General features: G+C 41.5%; 1 protein-coding gene across 1 annotated transcript; it reads right to left on the reverse strand.

The window, feature by feature from the left end:
* Positions 1 to 14,076: 14,076 nt before the first annotated feature.
* On the reverse strand, positions 14,077 to 21,327 carry spry4 (sprouty homolog 4 (Drosophila)). Its single transcript, XM_078265867.1, has 2 exons — positions 21,080 to 21,327; positions 14,077 to 18,555 (listed from the first exon to the last, which is right to left on the reverse strand). Exon 2 carries the CDS (start codon positions 18,502 to 18,504, stop codon positions 17,353 to 17,355), a length of 1,152 nt encoding a protein of 383 aa, XP_078121993.1. The 5' UTR covers positions 18,505 to 18,555; positions 21,080 to 21,327; the 3' UTR covers positions 14,077 to 17,352.
* Positions 21,328 to 25,487: the final 4,160 nt, after the last annotated feature.

Genomic DNA, 25,487 nt, shown 5'->3' on the forward strand with positions numbered 1-25,487 from the left:
CAGTTACAAAAACAGTTAAAATATATTATTTAGATTGTAAGTTGGTAAGCAGGAAAAGGAGGGCTGGATTTGTATGCCTTGATTTCCTTGAACTGTACAACTATAAAAATCCAAGGACGGGTTTGTTGATTTTAGAAGGTTGAGTCTCCTTCCTGTTATCAAAGACAGACGTTGAGGTGGTGGACAATTATGTAACACTGAATATCATGGACCTGTTGCTGAGCTGAGTTCTGAGGCCAAAGAAAAGGAAAGAGAGAAAAAAAGTCCTTTGATGTAAGCTTTAATGTAACGTTTCCATTTTCACAAAGCTTTTCCCTTTCTCTTTTGTATTGACCTCCTATTGGTAACTACAGTATTTGAGCAATGTTACCTACATTTCTTCTATGGTTGTTGAGCTGTTTCCATGGCGATGGTAGTCTCAAGTTTAGCATCCAGTTTAGCCCTAAAGGGAGAGGGCAGCCAACTTTTGTGGATCGTGATTGTAATTCCTTTTTCTTTCTTTTTTTGCACCATTCTCATGTCTTCTCTTCTGCGTTTTAAATCTCTCAGACAAAACAATTTTTTAATAACATATATTAAATATATTTATTAAAATGAATTCAAACCTGCAAGGAAATGTTAGAAAAAGCATGCTGATCATCTTAATCAGACTCCAAACTCCACCAGGAAACAATATGTTTCATCTGAGGCAGTTTAAAATGAAGGACCAGTTTCTCTGAAATTAATTAAAGAATAAAATTAACTTTTCTACTAACTAAAACTTGTTCAGAAGTGTGTGTGCGTGTGTGTGTGTGTGTGTGTGTGTGTTCAGCCTGCACAAACAGCTAGCTTGCTGTGCTGTGTGGTCGTCCCACCAGTCACAGGAAGTTAGTGTCCCAGGCATCATTGTACTGTAGGACAGAGGTGTCTTTGTCTGGGCCCCGAGGTCGTCGAGCAGGTGCTTTGTCTCTGCCGCTCTCTCTTTTCTCTCCCTCTGTCTCTATCTTTTTCTCACTCTTTATCCAGATCTCTAGCTGTGTTTTCCCATGTATTATGCACATTAAATGTGTGGAATTACAAACAATTAAGGATATCTTCCTGATATGAATGCCACAAAAGTGTGAATTTCAGAGCTACAGAAAATGGAACATCTATTGTAGTGTCAAGTTTGTTAACATTCATTTCATTATTTAGCTTTTATTTATAATGAAACTGACAATCTTTCTTTCGACTGGTTTCCAGTCTAAAAAAAGAACATTATTCAATATTTGCAGAGAATAGACGGCATCTCCCGCCAGATGGTTATGATAACAATTTCACAACAATTGAATTAAAAACACTGATGGGTGGATTGAAACGTTTTTATAACTTGGGTTATTTGCTGATTTCTGGGATTGCTGCAACATTGCTGAAAAGAAGTAAGATGACAAGCCCCCAGATGTTAGCCAAACATGATTGCTCCATGCTCTGGATTCATTCTCTGATCACACTTGAGCTTGTACTTGTACTTTAAGATATATGTGCTATTTTGTTTCTGATGTCATAAGATATATGTGCTATTTTGTTTCTGATGTCATTATAGTGAATGGGGTATGGCACTTGGACACTGACTATGGCAAGTGCTACTATTGGATTCATTATCCAACAGATTTGTTCAACCAACTATCCAATAATTTATATTGGCAATACATGTGTTTATGTTTATCTTGACTCTGATGAAGAAACAGTGTTGAAAAGGATCGTCTGTTTGCACTATTACAGACTGTAAACCATTTGGTATGCTCCAGTTCCTATTTAGTAAGTCAGCCTAACTTAACTTATTAAGAAGAGAATACGAAGGTGAAGAGTAAAATCATTACTCAAACTGTCTGTGTTGAAATCCATCACAGATTACAGAACGACTTCAAGGTTCAACTTTGACATACCATACTTACTAAAGTTCTCCACGCACACGAAGCTACATTATTTGCCCTGTAAGACTTAATTTTAGTGATGACATTGTAATAAATATTAAAGCTCCTTTTGCAAAGTCTTCATAAAAATTGTCAGACAATCCAAATGTCCCTAATTTCAATGTTTGATGTATGAAAATTATAAACCCTGATTTGAGAGCGCAAATTTTCCTAAAACCTTCTTAATATTGTAATAAAGAGATTTTGGGATAAAGAGCAAAAAGTGCCAAAAACCAAGAAAGACATACTGGTGAATAAATACATTAAAAATAAATAAATAACTACTACACTCTGGCTTGAGTGAGTAGTTATTTATAGTGCAAATATTCATTTTGCAGCTTGGAAATGAGACGGATGTTGAATATTTTGTCTTTTACGTGCGTAATATGTCAATAGCGGTTACATGACTGTTAGGGGAAACATTACAATAATACCAAGTGCATTTTTTATTCTCGTTTTTGGATGAAAGCATTCATTCTAAGCAATAATGGCTAATCTATCACTTAAAAATGTTTCCTTTTTTCTTGTGGATGCTGCACTTAAAACCAGCTGATGGAAATGGAATCTGACATTTATTTTATACTCTTTCATAATTGGATAGAAACATAGCTCTTTATTTGTCTCTCTGTCTCGTTATTAAGCATTAATCATAGTTTATGTCTGACCTCAGCAGCCAGGACAAACGTGACATGCTGTTTACAGCATCATAGGCCATCGGCAGGAAAGGAAAGGATGAATCGGGACTGTGAGGAAGTATTGAAGAAGGCAAGTGTACGCAACCACACAAAAACATGCGCACACACAGGCCCAGGAAAGAGGAACGTGAGAAAAGAACGAGAGGGAGATTAACACACTAATCCAATATCCGATGCTCCTGGACGAAGCGGCTGTTGAATGATGCCTCTCTTTCTTTCTCACACACACACACACACACACACACACACACACACACACACACACACACACACACACACACACACACACACACACACACACGCAAGATACTGTAGAGGGGTGGGGGTCTGAAGGATCCGTCTCGTAAGCATTTCAATGAGACAACCACTTCCTTGGCTAAACCACACACACACACACACACACACACACACACACACACACACACACACACACACACACACACACACACACACACACACTTATTCTGGGCCACAGGGCTTCACAGGCCAGACCACTTCTCACAGACAACACTACTGCCACAGAATTCACAAGGCTTGCTGCTAATATACTTTTGGCTGCATTTGTGTGCACAAACGTGTGTGTGTATGTGTGCACAAGTACGTGGTTCAGCTAAACTAGTTCCTAGAGGTTCCCTTTCTTGGAAACCATTACCTAAATCACTTTTCACAATGGCTGGCAGGAAGTGAATCCAGAGGGTTTATAATTAGAACCTCTGAAACCATGGAGAAAGGGAATTGTCTATTGAGACCTTGATTGATTGGCAGCTGGATACAGAGCTTTGTTGAGTAAGATTAAAAGCCAGCCAGTTTATCTAATATTGCACATCCCTAAAGTCAAAGGAGTCTCAATGCACACACTTTAAAAAAGGAGAAAGAATCATTAAAATTGATGCAGTAAAACTATCCTCACCTATAACCTCATGTGATGCTTCTTTCCATCCATCCATCCATCTTCATCCGCTTATCCGAGTCGGGTCGCGGGGGTAGCAGCTCAGCAGGGACCCCAAACTTCCCTTTCCCGGGCACATTAGACCAGCTCCGACTGGGGGATCCCAGGCGTTCCCAGTGCCAGGTTAGAGATATAATCTCCTCCACCTAGTCCTGGGTCTCCCGAGGCCTCTCCCAGCTGGATCGTGCCTGGAACACCTCCCCAGGGAGGCGCCCAGAGGGCATCCTTACCAGATGCTTCTTTCTCTTAAAATAATCTGTTTTTTATGATAATTGGATATTGCATGATGCCCACTCAACAATAGTTGCTCACCCAGGATGTACGCTTGCTGGTTTGCTTCCAACTTGCCTTCTTACCACTTCACATGTGCATTACTGTCACACAAAATAAGCTTTTTGTCTTTCCCTAAGCCCTTCACAAATGGCTAGCTAAACTGTAGTCTACATCCACGACCTTCCACTTCCGGGATTGCTCCGTTGCCGCCGGAAATTTAGCCGTATGTTCTTCTTTTAGGCCGGATATCCGTTACCTTACGCTTTCTTTGTGTTGGCATTTTAAACTCCGGCCTATTTATGAGGTCTATGGTTAACTGCTCCTCAGATCTCTGCAGGGTAAATCCAGACAGCTAGCTGGACTATCTGTCCAATCTGAGTTTTCTGTTGCATGACTAAAACAACTTTTGAATGTACACATTTGAATGTACACATTCAACCAAAACAAGTTCCTTCCAGGCACCAAGGCCCATGATGATTGTGATTGGTTTAAAGAAATGTCGATAAACATTTCTTCTCCAATGCCGGAATGCTGTGTAGACTAGCCAGACCCTCCTCCATAGCGCTGTGGAGGAAGGTCTGGCAAAGCGAGACTAGCTTAACTGTTAATGCTCATACCCACTTGTTATGAAAGTTAAAACGGCTGGATGAAACACTTGTACGTAACTAGTCTGGTTTACTTGATGTACAGTGCTAGTCCTCTCCTTTGCTATCTCCACTATCTATTTTGCAAGTGCACCGTTGCTGCATCCGGGGCTTTGCTGCCCCAAGACAATTCGTTTAAAGAAATACATACAAACCCAGAGCGTTTTTCCCCCTATCGCAAATGTTAACTTGTGCAGCCATACAATACTGATGGGATTACATTTCACTGGAATTGTACCTTGTACGATTTCATGATGTAATCAAAGGTTCATCAAACCGTTTGTGCTAAATATTTCACTTCGATTTCTGTGACAATGTACCTCTTTCTAAACTTTCATGCAGTACAACTGGCTTTGGCTATGATATCTGTGAACTTGGAGAACAGAGAATGCATGACAGGAACTTCACAGGAAGAGAAAAGGTCAGCCAACAGGAACATGAGAGTGCCAACTAAGCTAAAAGGAAACATTGAACTGTAGTGAGACATGCCGAGATACCACACCCTTAGGTCCTAAACATGCAAACACATATACACGCACACACAGATGTACACAACTCTCACATATCTGAGAAGACATGACTTGACCTCTCTTTTTGCCCATAGGCGCGCTAGCGTGCGAGGTGGTGAGTTGTTTGTGATGGGTTGCCGTGGTGATTTACCTTGTTGCTCATGATATTGACTGAACAGATGTATGTTAACAGGAAGGAGAGAGGGCATTTCAGAGTAGAGCTATGTTAGTGATCGGCTGTTAAAGAAGATGTGACCATGTGGAATTTACAAGAGCAACGTTTCACGAGAGTAGGGTCTCTCCTCTCCTGAGCTGGAAAGTGAGTTGGCAGATTCAGTAGAGTAACATATGTGTGTGTAACATCATTATTTCAGTCACTGGCACAACCACTGTTGGATTTGTAATACAAAATTGCTGTAAGTTTATCGCAACACATCCAGCCTTTACAACTAAACTCTACAAGACCCTCAGGGTGTGTGAGAGTGAGTCCATATTAGTTTTGTGCATGTGTGCATGCATTCGTAGTTTGTTTATAGCATGATAAAGCGAAGTCTACATGCTGGCATGTTGCATACCCACAGGATAACATTCACATAAGCTGCCTGTCTCTAATCTGATGTGTAACCTGGACAGCAGTGAAATGTCCCACCATTTTTCAGTAAAAGTTACGTCCAACACCAATGTATAATAACATCAACCTAACAATCAAACAAAACCATCTCCATCTTATACATTATGCATTTAGTGCTGTAAATGGGACTTAAAATATGACAATACGTCTGTTGTCCAATCAGTGTACCGGCTCACACAGGGAACTGAAAATCAAGAGTCTAACAGGACATCGATTCATCCTCCTGAGTCCAACAACAAAGCCTCATTGTTGACAACAAAGCGGGCAGATACAAACACTGATACGCATACATGAAAGCACACACACACGCACACACACACACACACACACACACACACACACACACACACACACACACACACACACACACACACACACACACACACACACACACACACACACAATGGCGATGACTTCCTGTGAAGTCATACCTGTTACATAAGTCTCTCTCTCTCCTTGTTTCTCTCTCTTTCTCTGTGTGTGTTTGGCTCCTTTTGTGTTTGTCCTGACAGAATAGAAACTGGAGCAAGGACAGACAAGCAGACTTGTGAATGAAGCGGATTTAACCTTTGAGAACCTCTGCAGGAATTACATCCAGCCAAATCTAGGAAAGACTAATAAGTATTTTGAAAATATCATGTTGGGGTTTGGAAAATTATAGCGGGCACCTTTCACTATTTTCTGACATGAATAATTTGTATGAATTATTAACATACACCAACTCTAAATGACTTTATAGCTCACAAATTCCCTGAAGTCCCTTTTCCTCCCCAGACAAACGGGTGATATACGTGTTTTTTGTTTTGGTGCAAGCTCGGTGTTTTTCTTGTATAGTATTACCATACATGTGAAGCCACAAATAAACCAACCTAAATCTCAGTTTTCATTGTGATAATATCTTAGAAAAACATCCGCAGAAAATCATAAGAGCTCGGCAGCTGGAAGATGGCTCAATCTTCTTGGATCAAGCTCTATCAACTACAGGGCGTGGTTTAGATGTTAACTAAGAAGCAGCCTTTTCTTTTTACATGATTTATGTCTCTCGAAAACCTAATTTTGTGCACACTTTTATCTTGGATGTAGTACATTTCTGAAACTGGCAGAGGAGGATAGGATATCAGTTGTATACTGTAACAAGTGGAGGTCAGGATGAAGGTGATGTTATTTGCAATCTAGTGAAATTGTGGGAAGGAAAGAAGTCTTCACTTTAGAAAAGAGAAAACAAGATTAGAGAAAGAACATGGATAGGAAGACTTGGACAGAGAGGAGGAGAGCAAAGACAGGAATCAAACCAGCAATACTTGTCTTTGTACGTGCATGCACACGTGTGTCTGTTCTCTGTTTGTGTCAGTACTGAGTGTAAGAGACTCAAGAGATAAATGTATGAAATGTTATTGTGGCGGGGCTGGCACTGTGCCAGAGGAAGTGCTTGGCTTTGACAATGCTCTCACCAGGAATGCACTGCAGGCTGCCGCCAAGTGGGCGTGTCGCTACTCCGGGGTCGGAAGCCAAGTTTGGTCGGTTCAGTTTTGGCCCCTCCGACGCCTCGGGGGACCGTTCTGCTCCGCTGTTGTTCAGAAAGAGAGAGAACGAGAGGGAAAAGAGAGAGAAAGAGGGGAGAGAGGGTGTAGGTTTGTGTGTTCTTGTAAGCTTACTTTGTATAGATTTGAAAGAGTGTGTTTGTGTGTGTGTTTTCCCTTTTGAGAGGAGGATCTGAAAGGAATGCAACTGTTCCTTTACACATGTCCACCCCCCCTCAGGCATCCACAGGGCCTGACAGACACACACACACACACGCACGCTCACGCACGCTCACGCACGCGCACGCACACACACACACACACACACACACACACACACACACACACACACACACACACACACAGAGGTTGTGGCATGGAAGGAAGTATCAAACTACACCGACAGAATACTTATCAAGACGGAGAAGCAAAGCTGCCCATTAAGATTCCTGAGTTTCACTGCTTATCTTTTTGCAATAACAAAATAATAGAATCACAATACAACATAATATAATATGTAGAATATCACCTTTCTAGGCTTCAAACGTTAAATGTTTCTCCCTCAGTTGGAAATCTAAGAAACAAGACTGCACTCTTAAAGCACTTTAAGAGAGTTTAAGTTGTTGTCTTAACTTTTAACACATACTGTATAAACATAAAGTAACATCACTTGGTACTGGAAAAAAAAAGATCTCAGATGCAATTCAGTTAAAATGCTGTTTGATGGGTTTAATTTGTTTTTCTTTTTACGTATTGCCCCTTTTGTTGACACTCTTGAAAGCTGAAATAAAACCCTCGTTCTGGGTACAGGGATTGTATACTGTTGGTATAATGGGAGAAGACTGTAACAGAAAGTAGTAAAGAGGTTGGTGTGGTGCAGGCCTCGGTGTGCTGCAGACTGGCAGTGCCTGGTGATAAGAGGCTGCGGCCTGGATGGCCTCTCTGAGGGGAAGTGATGCAAGACAGTAGCTCTTTGTTTCGTGGCATTACTTGGTCCCATGCCAGTGGCCCCACTGAATGAAATGGAGCGGTTGGCTTGCTTGCTGGCTGGGTGACTGGCTTCATGGTAGACAGGCTGACTGCCTGGCTGACTTGCTGGTAGGCAGGCAACTGCAGCACTAAAAATCGTGGCTAATCTCTCTTTTCTTTCTTCTTTCTTCCTCTTTCACCTCCTTGGGCTCAAAGGAACACTTAAGCTGTGGAATGGGATATATTCTGTTCCATAAAAAAAATGTGCCAGCACCACTGCCTCGGATTTTGAAATACTGGAAGTGAAAACTATTTGGATGTTTTACAATAGCTGTCAAAGCAGAAATTTTTCATGAAAAACTTTAAGATGTTTTGTTTTAATACCTACAGTTGTAGCTCAAGCACACTGAGGCTCTCATTGACCATTTAAGGACGGATGCACATTAAATCAGACAAGACAAGCTTCTGAGAATCCCAAACAAATGCTCCTCCTTTGCTCCCTGTTTTCCTCCGACTGTCCCAGCAGCTTCGGCTCCTCTCTTCTCTCCCCGCCACTTCCCAAGTGTTGAAATGTATGTTTTTCCTGCAGCTCAAGCCGTCCTGTCACACTTGGGTTCATTTTACTTTTGAATTCCGCAGAGGATGGAGAGGAGTGAAAAGGAGGAGGGCAGTGGAGGAGATAGAGTTTGTGTGTGTGTGGCTACATGATCTATCTAAGGTCTAAATGTCAGGGGTTCCATTTCTAAACAGGGTGCACTTGCCATGTCTGCCCCATATAAGTGTACACATTCCTGCAGCCTGCGCAGGATCTTATGTGCATACGAGCATTACGAACCTCTCCCCTATCTCACCCATGTGCAAGCACATTTATACGCAGACATAAACTCCTCCTCACTCGCCATCATCACCTTGCTCCTGAGTCAGGGCAAGTCTCTAAATGTGATTCAATGCACCTGTTTTTAAGAGCTTTTCAATTTGCACATAAAAAAACGCAGTATATTCAGAAAAATTGCAAAACAGTTTTATGCCATAAAAGTCATATGCCATATTGTGCCCTAGTTCCTTCACGTCTCCACATTGTTTTTGTTCATTTGAAATTTGACTGGCGCTCTTTTTATTACGTCACCTCATTGCAGTGTCTTCTTCAGCAGTGGTTTAATGGCAACTGGAGAATTAATGCCACCCAGCTGTTTATCTCAATGCGGCAAACTCTTAATATTTACATATACATACCAGTAATGGATAAAAACATGCATTTATTTGGATTTTGTTTTGCCAATTTATTGGAAATTTGGTTAACATTTGCGCTGCATGTGGATGGAAACATGATTTCTGTCTACAGGTTTATGAAGAGATTGTTTTCCCCAACTGCTATATTTCTCATTTGTGGCTTAGACACTATAAAAACCAAACTTTGACTAAAAACAGCTAATATTGTTAGGAATTCCAGATGGTCACTGTGTCCGAATAGCTGAGCATGTTGCTGCTGTAACTTGGATGAAAGACAAATCATAGCTTGCAGTCTTGCACGATCTGCAGGTACAGAGCGAGTTGTTTTCCATTATGAAACAAAACGCCGGATAAAATTACAAATCATTGTCTGGTGCTAATCAAAGTTCCCAATGCCACACATTCGTGTGTTTGGGCCATTTTAGGGCCAACATTTTGTAGTCTGATCCTGACTTTAGCAACAAATTAGTCTGACAAGGACGACATATCATGCTGTTTTCTTGCATACTAATTTTGCCCCTGCAACTCAAAGCTCTATCAACGGCATATCGTCAAATTATAACTTTTTTAATAAAAAAAAATCTATTTGCATTTACAGACTGAGTTCTGGGGGATGAAAGGGGGTGAAAGAAAAAAACAAAGAGTAAAGTGTGTGTGTGTGTGTGTTTGGGGGTTGTCGGTGTTTGGTTGAGCGCTACAGCAGATGTGAAAATGACTTTTGCAATATGTCATCTAAACAGCAAACTGCGGGGGATTTACTTGAGCTAACTTGGAGCACATAAGTGCTGGAAAGTCAAAATTACAGTTAGTGTCTTGAAAATCTCAAATGAATTCAGACCAGCTGAGGGGAAGCATCATTCATTGCAGGAAACTGGCATGTGGTTTTCCCATTGGCCTTAGAGCATTGGTCTAACACATGTTAACCAAATGCAGATTCACACTGGAAAGAGGCGGTTTGCCCCTTTAGGTGGTATCTCGGGTCATCGATGTACGGCAATACAGTGACCTAGCAGGATGAGTTCTGCGAGTTGTGAAACACAGCAGATAAGAAGACAAACATGAGATGGGTCAAGTCAGATTATGTTGCTTGGAGGTTGCACCTGATGATCCTTTTGTCCTGCGTTATCGCAACACAACCTTTTCAGTGGGACTCAAATGTAATAATGGTGCAACACACACACACACACACACACACACACACACACACACACACACACACACACACACACACACACAAACACACAGCCACTGACTTATACATTATACTAGATCATAATTACATATACAGTCAGGTCCATAAATATTGGGACATCGACACAATTCTAATCTTTTTGGCTCTATACACCACCACAATGGAGTTGAAATGAAACGAACAAGATGTGCTTTAACTGCAGACTTTCAGCTTTAATTTGAGGGTATTTACATCCAAATCAGGTGAACGGTGTAGGAATTACAACAGTTTGTATATGTGCCTCCCACTTTTTAAGGGACCAAAGTAATGGGACAACTGGCTGCTCATCTGTTCCATGGCCAGGTGTGTGTTATTCCCTCATTATCCCATTTACAAGGAGCAGATAAAAGGTCCAGAGTTCATTTCAAGTGTGCTATTTACATTTGGAATCTGTTGCTGTCAACTCTCAATATGAGATTCAAAGAGCTGTCACTATCAGTGAAGCAAGCCATCATTAGGCTGAAAAATCTAAACAAACCCATCAGAGAGATAGCAAAAAACATTAGGTGTGGCCAAATCAACTGTTTGGAACATTCTTAAAAAAGAAAGAACGCACCGGTGAGCTCAGCAACACCAAAAGACCCGGAAGACCACGGAAAACAACTGTGGTGGATGACCGAAGAATACTTTCCTGGTGAAGAAAACACCCTTCACAACAGTTGGCCAGATCAAGAACACTCTCCAGGAGGTAGGTGTATGTGTGTCGAAGTCAACAATCAAGAGAAGACTTCACCAGAGTGAATACAGAGGGTTCACTACAAGATGTAAACCATTGGTGAGCCTCAAAAAACAGGAAGGCCAGCTTAGAGTTTGCCAAACAACATCTAAAAAAGCCTTCACATTTCTGGAACAACATCCTATGGACAGATGAGACAAAGATCAACTTGTACCAGAGTGATGGGAAGAGAAGAGTATGGAGAAGGAAAGGAACTGCTCATGATCCAAAGCATACCACCTCATCAGTGAAGTATGGTGGTGGTAGTGTCATGGAGTGGGCATGTATGGCTGCCAATGGAACTGGTTCTCTTGTATTTATTAATGATGTGACTGCTGACAAAAGCAGCAGGATGAATTCTGAAGTGTTTCGGGCAATATTATCTGCTCATATTCAGCCAAATGCTTCAGAACTCATTGGACGGCGCTTCACAGTGCAGATGGACAATGACCCGAAGCATACTGCGAAAGCAACCAAAGAGTCTTTTAAGGGAAAGAAGTGGAATGTTATGCAATGGCCAAGTCAATCACCTGACCTGAATCTGATTGAGCATGCATTTCACTTGCTGAAGACAAAACTGAAGGGAAAATGCCCCAAGAACAAGCAGGAACTGAAGACAGTTGCAGTAGAGGCCTGGCAGAGCATCACCAGGGATGAAACCCAGCGTCTGGTGATGTCTATGCGTTCCAGACTTCAGGCTGGAATTGAATGCAAAGGATTTGCAACCAAGTATTAAAAAGTGAAAGTTTGATTTATGATTGTTAATCTGTCCCATTACTTTTGGTCCCTTAAAAAGTGGGAGGCACATATACAAACTGTTGTAATTCCTACACCGTTCACCTGATTTGGATGTAAATACCCTCAAATTAAAGCTGAAAGTCTGCAGTTAAAGCACATCTTGTTCGTTTCATTTCAACTCCATTGTGGTGGTGTATAGAGCCAAAAAGATTAGAATTGTGTCGATGTCCCAATATTTATGGACCTGACTGTATTTGTCCTAAAAAACATAAGGAGCATTGTAATGTATTTAAATTTCCTGTTCTCAGTTTGCTAATTTAAATAATTAGTCATCTTTCTCTTAGACATTCACAACACTGTCATACTTAGATTTGAAAATGTCTACATGTGTGAGAAATTACCAGCACAACAGAAATACTTTGCCATAACAACAGCTGATGTGTCTACGTGTGTGCTGGGTGTGACGACCTTATTCTTGACATTGTACAATAACACTCCAAATGAAGCAGAGCACAAACATGCAGCAGCAGTCTGACATACTTGCTTGTAGCCCCCCCCCCCCACACACACACACACACACACACACACACACACACACACACACACACACACACACACACATACACACAATGCTTAGCGAATTTAAAAAAAGCACAGTAAACGTGCAGAATAACTTTTTAAAAGCATTCAAATATTAGTTTAACTGTTTTCTGGCTGGTGTTCATTGCATTGTCTCCTGTGGTAAACCCAACCCTTTTGGTAGCGCAGCAGGCCAAACCACAGCACAGAAAAATATTTGCATAGTGTTTCTGACCCAGGACTGGTTCCTCAGTGAATCCAGCCTTCCATAACACTAGCCGATAATAAATGGTTTCTTCTTCACCTGCCTGTGCCGAGGCTTCCTGTGTTGATGATAATATGCCACCCTGTGTGTATGTGTGTGTGTGTGTATGTGTGTGTGTTGTCCCAGGTGGGTGCTGACAGACCGGCAGGTTGGTCTCTGATCTCACCTGTTGGAGCAGTCGCTGCAGCGCCTGCAGGGCTTCTGCAGCGGAAACATGTTCTTTATGTGACGCTGGAAGGCCTGCTCTGCTCTCTTTATGTCTTCTTTTTCCTTCCTTGCTGTCTCTTCTCTACCTTTCTCACACACTCAGTGTCGTTCATTTGTTCCACTCTCCTCTCCCAGGTGCACTTGGGTAAACACCCAGGAAACAAGCGTGTAAAGGGGAAGGAGGGGAGGAAGAACGCCTCAGGGTAACAGCAGTGCAGGTGGGCTTGAGGGGGGGGGGTGACATGTGTGTGTGAGACAGGAAGATATTGTGTGCTCCAGCTTCTTAAGGAGGTGCTTTGGAGAGAAAGGAATGTTACACATCCAGATTATAACAGACCACCCCTATAAACTAGGAGGAAGTCAGTTTAACCAGGTGATACAAACACACACACAAATACAGCAGCCATCAAGCATTAAGCTCTGATATGAAGTGACCATCTGTGTCATGTTACATCGTCTAAAGGAAGTCGCTGACTTTTTTCCTGTTACTTATGGAATGTTTTCTTTCAGTTTAAGGTCAAGCTGCTTTATGCATATTTGGCTTTCACTGACCTACCAGTGTTTTATAGAGAGCAATCTATTCAGACACAGGAAGCGGGGGACCTCAGGAAGTTGAGGTGTTGATGTAAAACAACTAAAGCCGTAAATGTTCTCTTACAGAATGATTAATCGTAAGTAATCAGCGTCTAGTCACTAAAGTTTCTTCATAAGAAGCTTATAAGTGGTTACAGATGTTAAAAGCTGTTAAAAAGGGATTTTCTGTGCTATAATGTACTGTACATGACTGTAGGCTGCTGCAGTTATGGTTTCACTCAGCATGTTGGTCCTTTTTCATCATATCAAGTTTTAGTAGTAGAAAATGTTGATATATATATTTGGCATTACATTAAGGTGTGTGTGTGTGTGTGTGTGTGTGTGTGTGTGTGTGTGTGTGTGTGTGTGATATCCGGGTGGTGAAAACTGCTCAAAAGTAACGACACAACAGCCTGGTATATTTAACAATATATATTTCCATTGTCAATGTACATTCCATTTCAACATAAGCTTTCTTCACAAACAAAAAGTTGGCATCTAAATAAATACTATATAAAATAGAACTTCGAAATAAATATATCTATAAAGGGAACCTTTTATATGAGAGATTTTTTTTCTTTTTGTTATATCTAAACAAAACAAAAGCACAGATCTCATTCTTAATCCCCAACATTGACATTGCAAAGGCATAAAGGAATGGAGTAGCATTACCCAGCTGTATGAGACTTTTCCTCTTGTTTGGGTTGAAAAAAATCAGTGCCCGCAAGTGAGCGACACAGGGGTATAGGTGTGTAAAAGTCACAGCATTGTTGCAAAGGAAAAAAAAAAGGTATTAATCAATGAGTTGTCGTTGTTGGATGATTATTCCACACCTTAAACAGGCTAGCGAGCACATGTAAAAGTATATAGCTAAATGTGAAGTAAAGAGCATTGCTCTTGCAGTGACAGTGCTGAGGAATAAGAGAAAAGAAAGGCAGCGACAGTTGAAAAAAAGAGGTCCACTGGTTAAAAAGTAAATGGCACAGAACTACAAATCGAGAGGAAAAACAAAGATGGGGGGGGGAAGACACGCGGACGAAAAAGAGAGACACACTTGTCTTTCTGTCCCGTCTCTGTGGTATGACAAGTTTATGCACAGCAGCTGTGTTTGTCAATCAAGGCCAGGGGTGTTTGTTGGACTATTTCTCAGGGAGGAAGGAGTGAAGAAGAGGGAAGAGAGGAAGGGGGGGGAAAGCAAGAAAGAGAAAAAGAGGGGAGAGAGCTGAGAAACTGTGCAGTAACAGCAGGAAATGGGTTGATCCGTATAGGGGTAGATTGTGTTCCCTGTGTGGATTCAATGAGTCCACAGTCTTTAGGACTCGGAGAGGAACCAGGGAATTAGCTTAGCCTCTCGACTGCTAATTAGCCATGGATAGCATAAACAGCAGGAGTTTTTTTTCTTCTTTTTTTATTGCTTGGCACACTTTTCTAAATCAAGTGCTAGTGATAGAAAGACTTGTCATTTTTGTTACCTCTTCCCCGACCTTCCTCTCACCACCCTCCCTTTCTTTTTTCTCCTCACAACCTTGAAAACATCTTAATCTTACCCTCAAAATATATATTTAATATATTCTCTATATATTTTGTACTGAATTGTAGTTATAACGTACCATGCAATCTTTCAAGGACATTTAAAAGTCTCTTCTAAAGGACACAAATGTTGTGAAACTATTTACAGCAAATAACATTTCACCTGCATAGCTCTATTACTAAATATATTGTCAAAACATTTGTGATTTTTGCCACCCATCTACATGTATTAGGCCTTTGCCCAGTCACACAATCATTCTCAGTTTTGGCACCTTACTCTCGGACTTGGAATTGCTATGTTTTGAAAATATTGCCTCATACATTCAAGACTAAGGACAGCATGTTTTTTTCTTTCCTATTTTCCTGTGTGATTATCAGCTTTGTGCAACAACACAAATACAGGTATCGGTTAAGTTAGGCACCCTAATGGAAGTTAAGTGTCCAACATGAAAGAGAGGTGTGTATGTTATGGAGCAACAAAGACAGTATGCCTTTATGCCAAACAGAAAAGGCCATCTGTATTAAAGGGCAGCATGCCTTTAAGAACCAACTGCCGTCAACCTCATTTGGCAAGAGTGCATAACAACTGTGATCACTCAGACAGCGAAAACAAACTACTTTATGCTAGCTTCCTTTGGCAAAGTCCTAAGAACATCATGCTAGCCACAAAAATAGACTTTAAGAATAAAAGACAGACTATCTGATTAACGCAGCTATGCAGCATAATGATTAGAATTTAATGAAGACACTGTGTAAAGGAGGTGTGGACTAAATGTCGTGCACGCAAACTTAATGTGAGATAGCTGAGGTGGTTAATACTGTGCTTTAGTACATCCTTTAAGGGGTTTGCTTCTTCCTAAAAGGTTGTGCAAGTGGCAGGTTTGATTTTGACAAAGGCTGACTAGATACAAACACAACAACTTTGCTATGTCTTCCCTCCCTCCTTTTCACTCTCTATCACTTGCATCTCCTCTTCTCTGGAAACATTATTTTCTGACCAGTTTGTCTCTCACTTAGCTTACTTTATTTTAATTATTCACTATTGCCTTTTTGCCCCTAAATGTTTCTTTGCCTTCTTGTGCAAAGAGGAAATAGACCAGGCTCTTCGGCAGTTTAGAAATCAACATGCTGTAGGCCAAGTTCTAGAGAGGATTACTGAAACAGTCCCTGAGAAGGTTGGGTGTACTTTTTTTTACACATTTCTCTACGACACATCGACTTCTAGCACGGTGGGTAACCATTAGACTAGAGCATGCAGGTCATGACATGCATTACCTCTGAGGTGATTGGTGAACAGCATTCAAAATCTTTTAGAATCTCCGGGCTTCACCCCCCAAAAATAGGAAACACACTGTAAAGTGATTACTCTCTCTCACTTGCTGTACAGCTGCTTATGCACAATAAAGACTTTTATTAGGCTATGGGAAATTACTATTATTTTCTCCAAAAAAAACGTTGGTTTTTACAGCTCCTCCATGGAGATTTGAGATACAATGTTAGCCTTACCAAGCTAGCATCTTTAAGCTAAGACAGGAAAAATGGTGACACTAAAAGATGGTGATCATCATAATAGTGGAGAGAGTGAGTAGGTGGTGGTTTTACTCTTGCAGTGGCCTATCATAAAACCACAGTACAGGTTAATCACTTGTTCTTGAGGGACACTGGGCTGTGCTTTTGGGGGGGTGGGAGCGGGACGTACAGATATTTATCTTCATCAAATAACTTTTACACTATCCGAGCATCAGCAAACCAGCTTCTGGTTAGTTACCGTTAAAAAATTATCTGAGAAATACAGAGCAGCAGAGAGGTACAATGACTTTGTGCCTTCAGCCATCTTTTCAAAACAACACAAACACCAGTCCCACAATCTAGTCTCTTCTTCTTCTTCAGTCACTCTTACAAACAAAAAACATCTCAGTGGACCTGGTAGCTATTCACACTAGCCAACTCTCTCAGATCAGTCCCCTTTTGATCATCCATCCTATCAAACATAAGTCAAGAAGCCATTTAAGTACCTTTGTTTTACATAAGTCACCTTCCAGCAGATTAATGGGGTAGTTTAAGGGGTTGGTATTGGATTGTCCTATCCATAGAGAGCAAGCAAGTACTGTGCGGTCCTGTCCATTTTTTAGCGAGGCCACTGCTAGCCAATTTGGGCCACTATCATGACCCCTGCTGCTGCTTCTCTAATGTCCCAACTTTTGCTTCCACGCCACCGTTTTTACACACGGGTGCGCTCACACCACCCTGCAAGTTCTTGCAGCGGCAGCCGGGCCTGCTAACATTGTCGTAACACTTCTGTCCCAGTTTGGCCAGGCCCGTAGCTGGCAGATAGCAGACCAGGCAAGGCAGGACAACTGAAAGGGCAGCCATGAAGGACCAGCGTGCGCAACAGTTAGCCTGGGAGCACGAGCAGGGCTTGTCAGCGCAAGAGCCCTCATCGTCCTCATCCTCGGTGCAGTGGTAGAAGATCCCTTTGACCAGGCACATGCAGGTGGCTGTATCCACCAGGCTCTGAGCAGAGCACAGGCACTCCTGGTTGCAGACCCAGCAAGAGGGTAGGGTTCGGGGGAGCGTACACTCCGTGCATCGGCACTTCCCGCAGTGCTCGCAGAGAATGAGATGCTTCTTCTCGGCCGGGGAGGAAGGGATCAGTGCCAACCCCTGCTGGCCTCCAGTGGTGCACACGCCTCCCGCAGGCATCTTTGCAGACTTGAGGTCCAGCGATTTAGAGGAGGAGGAGGAGCAGGAGGAAGCAGAGGAAGAGGAGGTGAGGACTTTTGATTCAGCGGAAGTGAAGCAGCCTGGAGTTCGGGTAATGATTGTGTTGACTGGGCCCTGGTGGGGGTGCAGGTTTGGGTGGTGGTCCACTGTTGGGGTGGGCGCAGCGTGGTCCAGCAGCCTCTGATCAGATGAGGTGCTGCTACTGCTGCTGATAGAGCTGGGCCTCCCACTGAAGGAAATCCAAGGGTGAGTAGTGTTGTCCTGGTGAGGGTGGGGCTCGCACCTGCCCTGCTGGTGGTGCTGGTGTTGGTGATTGTGATGATGGTTGTGGTTTGCCCCCAGGAAGGCCTCCTGATTCTGACCAAGCCAGGTGATTCTTCGGTTCACAGACTTCTGGCTCGGAGGCTGCTGGGAAACGATGGCTGGGCTGTCGATGTAGTCGTTCTCCACATGCGAGGACTTTATCTGGTCGATGGGGTAGATGGTGAGAGGGTGCTGCAGTCGGCCGTAGGGCACTCGACTGTCCAGCAGGGGCTGAGATATGACGGAGGAGGACACTCCGGGGATGTGGTGGGGAACCCTGGACTCCATGTGTAGGCTGGTGCCTTGCACGTCTTCACTCTAAAGCAGCATTTAGCAAAACTGCAAAGACAGATACAAAAGAGACAGTTACGATCGGCTGCATCTGCAGTAAGTTCTTGCTCTTTTACCCTTTTGATCCTCCTTTTTTTTTTTTTTCAAACACCATATCATAAACCACAAATAAAGCAAAGTATATTATGGATAAAGGGTGACAGGGTTACATTGTGATAATTTTATATTATCACAAAACTGTCCAAAGACTGACAGCCAGGTTAGCAGATTGTGAATACGTGCCTTCCTTAATTTGTCTTTAACCTAACCAGGAGAGGTTGAGGTCAAAACCTTAAGTTTATTTGACATGGTATGAGAAAAAAACAATGTTTTTTGCATGTGTTCAACCTTGTATTTATTCACACGTTATATTGGAGGGTCAGGATGTAAAGTGTCATTTTTACCTTCTGTGGTATAATTTCAATTTCCTGCTGCTTTTTCATTGCTTCTGTTGATGACTATGGTTGAGACTTTTCTGTGTGACTGTAATATATCATACAATGACTAAACAGGTTCACTAGATTTCAAATCAACACCCCGAAGAGCATGTAAAACTGACATATATTACAAGTAGTTTACTTCACCAATAACAACTATTAAATCTTTACAACCAGAGTGTTTCAATCTCAAACAGAAATCTTTTTCAAGGCCGGATCTCTGCAATAATCTGAATGTAGAGTTTCCAACCGATCTTGATCTTTAGACTGAATACCAACAGGGTTTCAAACCTCCTCTATTCTAACTTTGACATTAGAACAATAGAAGTTGGGCTCTCACCGCCTCCCCTCTAAAGAGCAGGGAGCACCAGAGAGCAGGGCTTGCATGCAAAAGACTTAAAGATGCAAAACAAGGCAGAGCAAAGAGAGGAGGAGTGATTGCCAGAAAAGGAACTTTAACAAAGCCAAAATGAATACAAGAGGTTAAGGAAATTAGGTGTTTGTATCAAATCACACATTAATATGACAGTAATCTAATTTAACCTATAATTGGTGTACTGTAATTGTGTCACTCTCAGTGAATGTAGGCCTACAGTACAACATGCAAATTTTGAATCGAAAAAAAACGGACCAATTTGGCAATTTGTGAATGGATCTGATTTTGTGAACTGCAGTTTTTTTCTGAATGAAAGCTGCTGGCTGCGTTCGGTGCTGCAAGCATGAATCAATGCGCTCCAGTCATGATGAACCTGAATGAAATCGGTTTCATCGTTCATTTCATCGATGAACGCTCGACCTGACCTACTTTACAGAAACAAAAAGATGATTGAAGACAAACGACGCACCACAACCGAGATTTCCACTGACCAACATCTGCGATGCTTGACTAATTGCAAAATACCACAAAACCCAGCTCGAGTCCATAATATGCATTTTGGTTTTGATGATTCTTTCAAGGCAACCTGCAATTTCCAAGGACCTAAAAACGATCGTGTTGTGCTTTATTACTGCTGATTGATGATCTATTTTATGCATTAAAAAAATCTGTCTGTAGTCGACACAGCTCTACTGGTCCGTCGGCTCATGTTGTTCTCCTTTTACTCTGATTTGCAAAAGCCTGGTTGAGAAACCTGTTGCGACATGTCTGGCACCGATACAAGCGCTTGTGATCGTCAAATCTAGACCATTATGAGCTCCAAGTCGGAACAGTGCGTGTATGTGCGCGCGCGCGCGTCCGTCCTCCCTTTGAATGGACTGAGTCATAAACCGGACGCGGCCGCTCGGCATACTCAAATAGCATTTTTATATAGGCATTGTTACCACGTATGCAACACCTTACTCTTAATATCTGTAAATTGATAAAGAAAATGGTACACTGTGTGGCACCAGACGGTGGAGGGGTAGTTTTAATCGACGGCGGTTAAATGCGTGGTTAGATTCGTGAATTTGGACGTTATTGCTCTTGGCAACCAATAGAAGCTTAAACCACATTTTCATATTTTATGGGAAGCCGGATAAGATAAAAAAAAAAAAAAAGCTTATGGGAAAAAACACCTGACACAACAGACATGGTGCGCCAACCAGGCGGTCGCTGCAGCGAGAACGAGACACGCAACCGAACCGCCCGAGATAGGCTATAACATGAACTAGGCTTGAGAGTGGACGAAGATTTAGACAGAGGTGGAAATATGGATCTTTTCCGCTGCCTTTTATCGTGACAGTGGTTTAAAAAAAAGCCACAAATAGTGACGCTATATATGTTGAAATACGTAGCCTATCTACTGTCAAATAAAGCGGAATTTCTAACAAGTAGCCTACGCTTTACAACGCGACAGTGTTTCCCCCTCTTACCCCTCCACTCAACCTTGCTTTTGGTACGAAATCGGTGGTTAAATATTGACTCAAAGTGCAAAGCCAGCTCGGCGAAACGGCTTGCTGCAAAATAGAGTTTACGAGAGCGTTTTCATGCCTGTGATCCGGCGGATTGAGAGGGACAGTCAAGCGAAGGCATTTAATGGACTTGAAGGTTCGTGCAGCCACAAGCTCACAAGTTCCACACATTTAACGATGAGGAAACACCAGAGGTGATCACTTACTGTGGTTTCAGGATAAAATTCTCATCTCTTCGTTGCGCACGACGTTTGCGCGCAGGCTATAGTCCAGTCTAAGCGAGTGAGTAGCTCCACAAATGTTGAGTAAAGATAAGTCCAAATGTTAGGAAATAATGTGAGCAAGGTAATGCGAAAGGACAGCGGGTCTCCTGCACGATTCTCCACTCGCTGGTGCGTAAAGGCGATTGCCGTTGTGGACGCAGGGCTTTGGATATGATGTTGCAACCACCGAGGGGGAGGGAAGTGAGTTTTTATGAATGGGAGGGTAGAGGAAATGAAAGGGACGGCACTGCGCAGATGCTTCGACTTTTTTCTCTTTTTTGTGAATGGGAGGGCAGAGCGACTCGGGAGGGCTGAAATGCGGAGGTTACATTTTTATGAATGGGGAGGACTCCGAATGGCATTGCGCAGGCGCGATTCCGAGATTTTTATGAATGGGAAGAAATAGCGAATGTGTGTGAGAGAGAGGGAAGCGGGGTGAAGGAACGGGGAGGTGGGGGTTTTTTTTTGGTCACAAGGGCAATGTCAGGCCTGATTTACATAAAGAGTCGGCTCATCGGCTGTGGTGTCACTCTCACTTTATTTTAGCCTGTTAATTTATTTGTCTATGCAGCTCGCGCTTCCTGCAACATGTTAAAGGAGAAGTGATTGTGGTGGTTTTGTGTAATAGATGAGAGGGAGAGGGAGATGTGAGGGGGAATCTGCAATGAATTTAATTATTTCATTGCTGGCAAATCCGATCTCCAATGATTTGGATAAATGGGTGCTAAAAAGTGTCTAATGAAAAACATGAAGATGCAGTCATCAACAAAACATCTCCGCAAAGTCATAAATCTGTGGGAATATGATTCGAATGATTTGATGAATAACATATTATAGTATGAAGGCTATTTTCTGTTTTAATCAGGATGCCAGAGACCCTTTCGGATCACATGCCTCAGCTCGATGAGGCTAAATAATGTCTGCTCCCTTGTGTCCCTGTTCTATCTAAAGCCGTTTATTGCGAACAAGGACGTGCCCTTCCTTTCTCTCCAACAATGTGAGGTGGTATGACTACAGCCTCTATGGTTGTGTAAAAAAATCAGGAGAGGAGAAGGGTGGGGGGTTATAACGCCTACTCTGAAACGCAAACCAGCATGAGGGCAGGCAGGATTCACAAAAGGACAGGATGTTGTTGATTTGTACCGAAACCACACAGGGGAAATGAGTGTGAATTTCCTTTCTCTCTGACATCCCTGTGTGTGTGTGTGTGTGTGTGTGTGTGTGTGTGTGTGTGTGTGTGTGTGTGTGTGTGTGCTCGCGCGCGCGCGTTTTTCCATGCAACCCCCCGCCACCAGCCTCACTCCCCTCCCTCAGCTTGGGGCTTTTAACCAGTCAAAGGTTAACAGTTGTCCCATTATCCGTTTGCACACATCACCATGGCAACCACTACACCTCCAAATTGGGATTATTGTTTTGGAAAAAGCTAAGGACAAAGAGAAAAAGAAAGGGAAGGAAAGAATTTAATGTCATTGTATTTGGATGAATCAGCAATACTGGTAACTGTCAATATATCATCCCTGTCAGTAAAACATACCGGAAACAAAAAACGAACTGAATCCTCTGAATTTGACTTAATCACTATGGCGTTTTCTATTTCTTATAATATTCTTTTTTTATTATAGGCCTATTACCTTTGATTTAATTTTATTATATGCATGTAATGATATATAGAGATTTAAAGTGTGAATGGGCTGCTCAAAAGTACATTTCTAACCTTATAATGCAGGGGGCTTCTTTTTTCTTTACTAGCTTAATGTTATATTATTGATACTATTTATTAATAAAGTAAATAAATAACTAGTAACTAAGTAAAACTAAGGCTAAAGGGTGCTGTATGTGATGATTGTAATCCAGTTTTTTAGGAAAATTTGGTGATTTTGGGCTATAGGCTATAAATAAACGTTACTTTATTTATAGCCTATTGCAGAACTTTTACATAGTACAAATGAAAAAATATGATTGACTATATAAATAGGGGCGAGATTATAGTGATCATATTGCATCATATTGCATGCATCATGGTTTCATTCATCTGATGTATATTCTACTGCATAGTGTCTTGTGTGAAATATTTTAACTTATAACTGCAGGCTGCTAGTTTTAAATAGCATCACTAATATCTACAGTACAGTATTGCAAAACTCTCTCGCTCTAGGTAAAAACAAGATGATGCAATGCAGACCTTCATTAGTTAATAAACTGTATGGTTTTACTTTCTGTCTACAGGGATCTTTCTAATAAAAAAGTTAGCACTGCAATTTAAAGATGTATCATAAAAGAATGGAAGCTTTCAAAACCGACCAACAAATATGCAAATCTCACATGGCAGACTCTCTTTCCTTTACCTAACATTTTTATTATCTCCCTCTCTTTCTCACACATGCATAGGGAGATGCACAAAGACACATACTGTAGATATACTTGCAGATTTCTGTGCACAGCTGTGTGGCTTGCAGGCATGGCCCACATGCAGTGCTTGTTGAATTGTAGATTTCTTGTCGGTGTGATCATTCAGGCATACATGCACAGAAGGGAAGGCCTAGAGTTCCCTCCAGAGTCTTCCCTCGCAGCCTTCCTTCCTGCTGCATCTGCTGGCTACTGCTGTGAGTTTTAGTTTTCTAATGGACAACCCCATCTGCTTCCACAGCAGACAAATTCAGTGTTAAGAATGTTTTATCATTCCACTGTGCAAACCTAACAAACCCTTAATTATTTGTATTTTTTTTAAAGACTTTCTACTAAAAATGTCCAGTTGAACTATTATTCCCAGGTCAGGCTAACCCACAAATGTTTCTGTCTAAATCAAATTACAATATCAATAGCATTGTTGTCTATCACTGAAGTCTATCACTTGATGTTTTTCACTAATCTATTGGTGTTTGTCAATCTTGTATTTCCTGACTGCTCGCAAGACAATAACTTGAGAAAAGCTGGTAATTGTTCAATGAATGTGTGTTTGTGTGTGTGTGTGTGAGTGTGTCTGTGTGTGTGTGTGTGTGTGTGTGTGCGTGTGTGTGTGTGTGTGTGTGTGTGTGTGTGTGTGTGTGAGAGCTTAAATGCAAATCACGATAGCCCTAGAGTGCTCACAGGTTACATCAAAAGCTTCCTGTTGCAGGTAAGCCACCATTTACTTCCTCGCCCCCACCCCCTTTACACTTCACAATAAGCATCTCTCACCAATTAACAGTTGTGTGGGGCAACAGTTGCGCTGCAACAGCCTGAAGATTTTTCAAAGCCTTCAAAGTGTATTTCACACCAGGTCCATGTCTGCACAGCTTTCCTCACAAACCCAAAAATCAAATTACTGAAGAGAAAAATTTTGAAATGATAACACAAAAATGGACTCATAAATGATTCATAAAAGAGGAGTTAATAGACATATACAACATAAAGTAAACAGTATCTCATTGCCCAATTTTGAATCATGTTTCTGGAACAGATGTGGAGCAGAGTCATTTGTTAACATGCTATGAAAAAGTTATTTAAAAGTTAATAGCTTCAACTTCAGTTCTTAAATATATATATATATGTATGTATATGTATCTAACTCAATAGTAGCAGTAAAAACGGACACGTTTAAGATTAAATACAGACGTTTGAAAATCAGCTGCAACCCCATAGAAAACTCTGTCTCTATTCAGAGTTCTGTCTCTGAGTTGGCAAGTCTGCTTTGCTTGCTTCATGTAAATATTTGTGTTAAGGAACATTGAGCAATCCTATTCTACCTTGCATTCAGATGGGCATCTCTTCCTACATATCATAACAACTCTGCTTTGCCATGATTATATTCTTTCCGGTGGAGCAGAATGTTTGTTACTCAAATTTACAAAAGAATGTTAATGCAAAGACGGATTAAAGGGAAATTGTGAGGAGTCCCACCATGTTACTAATCATCATGTGAGATTTGTTTATATCAGAACAGAACATTGATTCCCAACCAGGGGTATGTCTGCAGCTGCTAGGGAGTACGGAAAACTCAACTAAATTAGATTTTTAAATATATACCTGCATCTTTATGTTAGGGAGGAAAATAAACAGCCAAATAGGATTCAGTTGGTGTGATATTGATCTTTAGTACATTTACAATAACAAGCTTCCCATCATCTTTTGTCACTACATAGCAAATGAAAGTGAATGTTGCATGAAAACTACTTAGCAAGCGAGAAGTTGAAATAGTTAGCCAATGGATAAAATGTTGAAATTGTTAACTATAAATAAACAGTTATAGTTAGCGAACTAAACAGTAGAAATAGCTAAAAGTATTGAATAAATGGTTGGACTAGCTTAACATAGCATAAACAGTTGGAATAGTTACCTAAAAGTATTGGATACATGGTTGAAATAGTTAATA

Source organism: Sander vitreus, chromosome 13 (genome assembly GCF_031162955.1).
Source record: "Sander vitreus isolate 19-12246 chromosome 13, sanVit1, whole genome shotgun sequence".
Lineage (NCBI taxonomy): Eukaryota > Metazoa > Chordata > Actinopteri > Perciformes > Percidae > Sander > Sander vitreus.